At 32.9% G+C, this 9,114-nt stretch overlaps 1 protein-coding gene across 5 annotated transcripts; it reads left to right on the top strand.

Moving 5' to 3' along the window:
- Positions 1-314: 314 nt before the first annotated feature.
- LOC111367629 (ribosome biogenesis protein TSR3 homolog) lies at positions 315-8,622 on the top strand. Of its 5 annotated transcripts, none has more exons than XM_022988604.1 (9): positions 321-531; positions 658-689; positions 868-920; positions 1,619-1,684; positions 1,840-1,880; positions 2,584-2,720; positions 5,837-5,927; positions 6,834-6,905; positions 7,668-7,815. In XM_022988604.1, the coding sequence occupies exons 1-9, from the start codon at positions 443-445 to the stop codon at positions 7,798-7,800; spliced, it is 714 nt and encodes a 237-aa protein (XP_022844372.1). In that variant the 5' UTR covers positions 321-442; the 3' UTR covers positions 7,801-7,815. The 5 variants fall into 5 exon arrangements, with proteins under 5 accessions (XP_022844375.1, XP_022844374.1, XP_022844372.1 ...); XM_022988605.1 differs by lacking the exon at positions 2,584-2,720 and adding an exon at positions 3,783-3,919 and having other exon boundaries at positions 322-531; positions 871-920; XM_022988603.1 differs by lacking the exon at positions 2,584-2,720 and adding an exon at positions 3,783-3,919 and having other exon boundaries at positions 323-531.
- The last annotated feature ends 492 nt before the right edge of the window (positions 8,623-9,114 follow it).

Raw genomic sequence — 9,114 nt, forward strand, 5'->3', positions numbered from 1 at the left:
CACCCAAGAAAACACGACTTTACCTTCATTCTGCAGCGACATGTGTTGAAAATGAAGGGAAAATTGTGTTTTATTTGGTACAATTTAACTGATTTGGAGAGAATTCACGCCGTCAACTTGCCACTTTGGATTCCCATTTACCACGTGGGATTTTTTGTCAACAATTGGAACTATTTTTTTTAATGGGTGGTGCATGAGTAATTAAATGAAAGTTGGATGAATGTTGAGTGATCTTTTAAAGTTAAGTGAGTAAGTAGAAACACGATGAAAGTTCAGAGGCCATTGATTAATTAAATCTTGTTTAAACCATTACTCGTATATGATGTTTAACCTAAAGTAGAGCGCAAGTTGCACAAACACCACGTTGGTCTTGTTTATCAGTTTCTCATTATTCCTGACATATTCTATTGGAAACAGGACAGTAGCAATTCAATTAGCGATTATGGGCCACAACAAGCAGAAGCAGCAGAGGCGATTCAAGAACAATCATAGCTCGCATCGCGCCCATCAACAATCTCATCTCCTTCATAGGCAGGCACTCTTTAACTTCACATCTTCGTACATTTTTTTATATTTTGCAGCTCTTTATACGCAGTATCTCTTTTTGTGCTTGTGTTTTAGTTGCCTTTTGTTAATTATTGTTTTAAAATTGTTCAGGGACGATGATGGGTCTTTACCAACCGACCCAGGTATTTAATTTGCCAGATTTTTTTTTATTTTTTATTTTTTGTTATTTTACATGTATTTTTTGGATGTATATAATACGTATGCAAGATGTTTGACGAATTGTATCGGGGAAGATTAATTTTGGCAAGGACCTACTTTTGAATTATCTGAAATAGAGGTCTATGTGTATGGTTTTGACAGCAGCCGAGGAGGAGGAGAAGCAAAGCGGTCTCACAATTCAGCTTGCTATGTGGGTATGTGTATTGCAAGAGAGTGTTGTTGTGCTTGTTGTCTATGTGCATATTATTTGTTTGCTGGAGTTGAATTCAAGTATTGTTATCCATATTTGGCTTCGGATAATATGTATTAGGCAGAATCATTATCATGGGATTCAGGGATCTTATTGGACGTGAGCCTGAATTTCGAATTTAAATTGGAAATTGGAAAAAAAATTAAAAAAAAATCAGTTTATTTAGTAATGGAACTTTCTTTGTTCTGATTCTAAAATATCTCATGTTATCAGCTTGGTGTCAGTGTTGGATAATAATTTCCAATCAACCTGGTTCATGGTTACTTATCCTTTTCTTCAGATGGGTATGAGATTTTTTTGATCATGACATCCATGTGGACTGAATTTTAATGATCGTGAGTACTGAGTTTTAATGATCATGACATCCATAGGGATTCATCTTACCGTCAGAGAAGAATAGCCGTTCTAAATACTGGTACATGGTTTGGACCCTTTTTTGAATGAAAATGATAGTATCTATTCTTACAACTGAGTAAAATCCGTGTAACAAATCAACCAACAAAATGAAAATAATGATAAAGCTGTCCAGGACTTGAGCCTGTTATCTTGTGCTGCCAAGGTTAGCATTTTGCTACTTAAGTCAGGCTTCATTGACATGTGTGTTTAGAACATGTGAAACTAATTGATGGTTTCTGGATTCAGGATTTTGGCCAATGTGATGCAAAAAGGTGTACGGGCCGCAAGCTTGCAAGGTTTGGACTATTGAAGGAAAGTACTTATCTAACTTTAACGTTTTGATTCCATGATTGAAAAATATGAACATGTAACAGATAAATGGTTGCATTTGCAACTTAAGTTTTCAAATAACACTGTTTTTCAAGTTGTCACATAGTTCCTACTAATTTGAGTTTTCAATCTTACAGGAGTTACGAGTTGGTAATGGCTTTGGTGGTATTGTTTTGAGGTGGTTACGTCATTATACTTTCATAGATCATTTTGATGAACTATTCCTCTAGGTCAATGGTGGTTTTGAATTTATCCATTAGTCTTCAATATTGGTTATATCGCATTTCACATCTTAAGATACAAAGGGAAGAATGAATTCATTTGTTCCCTGACATGATCTAACACATCTTGATTCTAAAGATGAATAAAATCTGCATGCTTCCAGATCTTGTTCTTGCTTGACATTTTTGATATGAAAATTTTGCAATTTAGTAATAGTAGAGTGATTAATGTTACCTTTTGCTTTGATCTTTGATTATCCTATATGGAGCAAACCAGTTAGATATATTGAGCCATTAGTTTTACTATTTAAGTATGATGATTAAATCTATTTGAATCTTGACGCCATTTACAATGTAATTCTGCCCCTGAGTAATTTTAGGTGGTTAACATTGCCCCTGTCTAAAGTTGAAAGGATTTTTATTGCTAGTTTATATAGTACATTTTTGTTATTCTTTGCTAATTTATCGCTTACGCATTTATCTTTCGGTTTTTTGTGGTATATAATTTAAAGGATTACCCCTGGCTAAAGTTGAAAGTATTCTATATCTGGTTTATATTGTACTTTTTGTGTTATTCTTTGACGATTTATCTGTTTATCTTACCTGTGTTTTTACTATACAAAATTTGGGATTGATTTGAAATCTTAATTTTATTTTCAGCCCTGTTGGGACACAGTGTGTCTCAATACAAGATCGTGAATTAATTGTTAGGAAAGGTTTAGCTGTTGTCGATTGCTCATGGGCGCGTCTAGAAGATGTACCTTTTTCTAAGCTGCGGTGTGCTGCTCCTCGTTTATGTATGGGTTTCATTGGATCTCCTTGCTCCACATAGTTATCTGCATCAGTGATGTGCACTTTATCATATTATTCTTGTATATCATAATTTTCCTCAATTACTAATTTGCTATAATTACAATTGACCATCTTGTGTTCTATAGGATAATCATTTTGTCAACTGTTAATAGAAAGCTCTTAACTTTAAAATTTGATGCCATGTAGCACATGCTGTAAACCAATCCTGATGTAGGTGAGATTTGAGAAGCAACGGTTAATGGAGAAACGATATTTGGCTATAGGGGTCCATTTGATTGCAAAGATAGAATTTGGGTGAAAAGAAAATGAATTCCAGAGAATTGAATTGCTTGAGAATTGTAAATTTTTATGTTTGATTGGTATACTTTTTCACGTGGAAAATATTGAAATAAAAGTGTCTTTGGTGTTCGTTTGTTTTTTAGTCTTCAATATTGGTTATATCGCATTTCACATCTTAAGATACAAAGGGAAGAATGAATTCATTTGTTCCCTGACATGATCTAACACATCTTGATTCTAAAGATGAATAAAATCTGCATGCTTCCAGATCTTGTTCTTGCTTGACATTTTTGATGGGAAAATTTTGCAATTGAGTAATGGTAGAGTGATTAGTGTTACCTTTTGCTTTGATCATCCTATATGGAGCAAACCAGTGATGATCAGATAGATATATTGAGCCATTAGTTTTACTATTTAAGTATGATGATTAAATCTATTTGAATCTTGACGCCATTTACAATGTAATTCTGCCCCTGAGTAATTTTAGGTGGTTAACATTGCCCCTGTCTAAAGTTGAAAGGATTTTTATTGCTAGTTTATATAGTACATTTTTGTTATTCTTTGCTAATTTATCGCTTACGCATTTATCTTTCGGTTTTTTGTGGTATATAATTTAAAGGATTACCCCTGGCTAAAGTTGAAAGTATTCTATATCTGGTTTATATTGTACTTTTTGTGTTATTCTTTGACGATTTATCTGTTTATCTTACCTGTGTTTTTACTATACAAAATTTGGGATTGATTTGAAATCTTAATTTTATTTTCAGCCCTGTCGGGACACAGTGTGTCTCAATACAAGATCATGAATTAATTAATAGGAAAGGTTTAGCTGTTGTTGATTGCTCATGGGCGCGTCTAGAAGATGTACCTTTTTCTAAGCTGCGGTGTGCTGCTCCTCGTTTATGTATGGGTTTCATTGGATCTCCTTGCTCCACATAGTTATCTGCATCAGTGACATGCACTTTATCATATTATTCTTGTATATCATACTTTACCTCAATTACTAATTTGCTATAATTACAATTGACCATCTTGTGTTCTATAGGATAATCATTTTGTCAACTGTTAATAGAAAGCTCTTAACTTTAAAATTTGATGCCATGTAGCACATGCTGTAAACCAATCCTGATGTAGGTGAGATTTGAGAAGCAACGGTTAATGGAGAAACGATATTTGGCTATAGGGGTCCATTTGATTGCAAAGATAGAATTTGGGTGAAAAGAAAATGAATTCCAGAGAATTGAATTGCTTGAGAATTGTAAATTTTTATGTTTGATTGGTATACTTTTTCACGTGGAAAATATTGAAATAAAAGTGTCTTTGGTGTTCGTTTGGTTTTGTTTTACATGAAAATTGTCGATTAAAGGGATAAATTTTACTGGTATTGGAGATAAAATTTGTTTCCATTGTATAAAAAATAAAAAAAATAAAAAAAATCATCTATCTTTTGATGTTCGTTTGGCTTTATTTTACATAGAAGTTATCAATTAAAGGGAAATATTTTTTTTACAATAATTCTTAAAATTTGTATTCATTGCAAAAAAAAAAAAAAAAAAAAAAAAATCCAAAAATACCCAAGTGGAACTGTTCACCGGTCAGTAGTAGTTGCATTAAATATTCTGAAAAAAAAGAGTATAATTTATTGTCGATTATTCCTCATATTGCTGCTTCATATGTCACAACTGTTGCTGTTCAACCAAAGGCACCCTATATTACCTAGCCATCGCTAATTTCGTCGCTACCAAACCACTCCCCCAGTCCACCACTATCATCTATTTCCTAAAAATCCATAATCATCTATCTTTTGATGTTCGTTTGGCTTTATTTTACATAGAAGTTATCAATTAAAGGAAAATTTTTTTTTAACAATAATTCTAAAATTTTTTATTCATTGAAAAAAAAAAAAAAAAAAAATAATGCTACAGTACCCTTGAAAACCTGTTCCCACCATATAGGTGAGAATTGTTTTTCATGAAAACCAAGAAAATTTCAATTTCCAGGGAAACCAAGAAATGCAATTCCATGGAAAAGAAAAACTATCAAACACCCTTAGAATGGAAGTTGGAATTGATTTTCCATTTTATAGGGAAATTTTTCATGTATCAAACATACCCTAATAGTTAGTATATTAGATGTTTTTGATAATTTTGCAACCTTCAAATATGCATCTAGTGACATGAACATATAAAGCTAATTTTATTTATTTCTAAAATTCCTTATTCATTGATTCATCTATTTATTTTTCATAGGGGTAATACTAAGAAAGCAATTCCTGTCAGATTCTCTAAAATATTACTAGTGGCAAAGATCAATCATAATTAGCGGAGGACGGGAACATTACTTTTATATCTCAAAGAATGTTTCAGGCGTCTTTTGGCTTCCTTGAGATCAGAAAAATGTTAGGCAACTAGCTGATGTGCACACAAAGACCTAGCTCAAGCGGTAAAAGTGAAACCCGACCTGACTTCAATCCCTTTGGGGGGTAAGGGTGAAATTCAAAAACAAAAAATGAAATTGTCTAGTTTTTCTATTATTCTAAAGGGTTGGCCGGTTTTGTATATCAGTTATACTCTAATAAGAAATGCATAAAAGTTCTAGAAGTCTGCTTTAGTAAAAGTTTGGGGACAGTATTCATTTAGGGGATGACTAATAAGAACAGCGAGAAAATGTCTTATTGTCAGACAACAAAAAATGACTCTTGGTTTTTTATCATCCTCGGAATTATTTTTGGTATCATGAGATTACCATGTAACATGACATAAAATTTGGCTTATTACTTCCTAGAGTTTCTCTAGATTTACATATGCATATGTAATTGCAGTACCATGGTTGGTGGCAGCAAATCCTGTAAATTATGGTCGACCATGTCAGCTTTCTTGTGTTGAGGCATTAGCTGCTGTTTTGATCATATGGTAACAAGCTTGAACCTTTTACCTTTTAACAATGAATTCACAGGGTACTATTTTTGTCACTGTTGGCATGTTACCATTTAATTCTAAACAATCTTGAGTTTGTCTGTCTTGAATCACTGTCTTTTGCAGTCAAAGCTATTTTTTTTAGCATTTAGCTGGTCAATTCTAATGCCTTGTGTCTGAATTCATCAAGTTGTTGTAGTTTCCATTCCCCTGGTGGGTTCCTTGACTCAGGGATCTTCCTTCTTGCATTTTTTGCTTCCTCAGTTGTGAATCTGATAGATGACAAAACCAGTCTATGGGAAATTTATAGACCCTAATATTCTTACCTAGCATTTACTTCTGGAGTCTCACCTTATTTCTCAAAATGATTCTTTTAAGCATATGAGGTAGCTCAGAATATATTGCTTTTCTTGAGACTGCACTTGATTTCTATTATGACTTGCCAACTTGGGGTCTAATTTATTATCACCCTTTCAACTTATTCTAAATAGAATATTGGCCAATTTATCAGGGGCAGAGGTTTTATTCCTGGGATAATGTTTTCAGTTGAAGACATGAAGCCTCATCACCTCCATTAAAAACTTCTATTTATATTTTGTCATTTTAAAATGTTTTTTTTTTTTTCACTATCTTCTTTTTTCATTCTTTGAAAATATTGAAACATGGTGTCTACCCTATGGCCTATCTAGTTTGATATTTTCACACCATTGCTAACTTCATGGGCCATCTTCTACTATCCCAATCAAGGACTGCATCGACAAAGACGTAAATTCATTTTAATTACCTTGTTTCACGTGATTTTAGGCCAGCTTCTTCCTCAAGTTTAATAATTAATACTGGTTATCTAAATATTCTGTAAGCTGCGCAAGTTATTTAACTATGCATTTTATGATCTATATAAAGTGGTGAGACAGAAAGTGCAAATCTGTTGCTGGGGAAGTTCAAATGGGGTCACGCTTTCTTGTCCCTTAACAGGTAATTTATGCTGGATGGGATGATTTCCAGCTAATAAGCCTTGACGTGTTTTCTGTGCTTTCATTTACCTGTTTAAGTGATTGCAGAGAGATGCTTGTACATATTACCTGCTATTAATCCCTCCATAAACATTATTAAAAGTTCTGTGAGCTGCTCATTGCTTCTTGTAGTCAATAATCTAGATTCTAGAATGATTATGTCCTAAGCATGCTTAAGGCCGGTCCTGGATAAGTGGTACTTTTTACTTTAATTTGATCGGCATAGACTTAATTTAATTTAATTATTTCATATTCAATAAAGGCATAGTTTTGCCTTACTCTATGTGCTTGACAAAACAACTAAAACTACTACCTCCATTTTATTACTGAAACCACTAGATATTTAGGGGACATTTGTTTCCCATTTTTGTAAGAATGAGAATGAAAAATATCCTACACAAGAGATATAAATTTAAATTTGGTGGCATGATGTGATGGGTAACGATCATATTTTTCATTTTAATGAGAAAGGAATGGGAAACAAACAGGAGCTGAATTTGTTTCTTGAATTCTAATCCTGTTTCCATGGTAACGATTAATTGGATTGTTTCGAGTAAGTTTGAACTGAGAGGAATTTGTTAGTATCCAGGTTTATAGGGTTGTTGACTTTAATTCATACTCTACCGACTGCATTACTCTTTGTATGCGAGAGTTAATAATTTTTCATTAGAGATTCAGGATATTTGACACTAATAAATTACTTTTTGGCACTTCATGGGCGCAGGGAGCTTTTGAAGGCGTACTCTGAATGTAAAAACAGTTCTGACATTATTTCTGTGCAAAACAACTGGCTTTCCCAGCAAAACTCACAACAACTGGAGGTCCCCACAAGTTCAAAAGGTACGTTCTACTCTTGAATAAGTTTAATAATAATAACGTAGAAAACTGAAATCATTGTAAATTTTAGTTATGGATTTCCAAGGACTTCCATGGTCAGGAAAACAGCTTTTACTTGTCCTTTCTGTTTACTGTAGGCTTTGCACTGCACTTGATTTCATTTTATTGCAACTTTTGTTGTCATGACTAGTGTTCTAAAATGCATGCATATGTCCGCATATTCTTGATGCATTTTCAAAACGCCTCACATATAGGATATGCATGTGATAATGTGGTCAGCATATTTCGTTGACTGCATATGCACTCTTCAATGCAACAATGTACACTCATTTGTGTTAAAAATTGTATCAAAACTAGCATGGCAAAGTCCAACCCAATTTTATAACTTAAAAATAGCAAATTGAGCTCAATAAATATCAAATTAATCCAAATTACCCAAGCCCATGGTTTATATATAGCAATATGTAGGGTTTTGACATTTATAAAAATATAAAATCAGAACAAATTATTTGTAGAGTTACAAACCATCTACACCGAGTTCGAGCCTCTTTCTATCTTTCGCTAGTTTTACGAGCAAGTGATGCTAGTTGTACACAATCTTGAATTGTTGATGATTGTGATGATGAGGAAGATTTGCCAATAATATCTTACCATTTACAAGAAGTAATGTAAATTTTTTAATTGAAATAAGGGAGCACGATAAAAATAATTTTTTATTGGATGACACGAAAGATGACTTGGATGAAGTAGAGGAGATTGAATTGGAATCCGATAAACAACTAGACAAGATTCAGAATTTTTTAAATTGATATTCGTGTCTAATCTAATGTAAGAATTGATTATTAAGTAATTGTAGTATTTATAATTTTGAGCAATGTGTTTTTGTTGAAATTGAAGGATAAATATAAAATTCAAGTAATTGCAGTGTTTATAATTTTGAGCAATATCCCCCTTTTTTTTTTGGGAAAATTTGAAGAACATGTGTAAAGTTCAAATAATCCACTATTGTATTTATTTATTAGTTTAGAATATTTAAAATAATATTAAAAATTATGCATAATTACTTTATGCTTCACATAAGCACGACCAAAATGCATTATATAGCATTGCACATTTTAGTACCTTGGTCATGACACAAAAAGAAAGGGAAGTAGTAATTAGATACAAAGAAAAGTACTTATATTGATACAAAGAAAAAGAATTATATTGTTATTACACTGACAATAGAAAAATCTACATGAGTTGGCCTAATAATGCACTCCCATTTAGTTCATACTCAAGTTGCGGTGGCAGATCTGTTGCTTTTCTGAGTTGAAGTGAGGCTAGACTGCAAG

This window comes from Olea europaea, chromosome 18 (assembly GCF_002742605.1).
Source record: "Olea europaea var. sylvestris chromosome 18, O_europaea_v1, whole genome shotgun sequence".
In the NCBI taxonomy this organism is placed as follows: Eukaryota; Viridiplantae; Streptophyta; class Magnoliopsida; order Lamiales; family Oleaceae; genus Olea; species Olea europaea.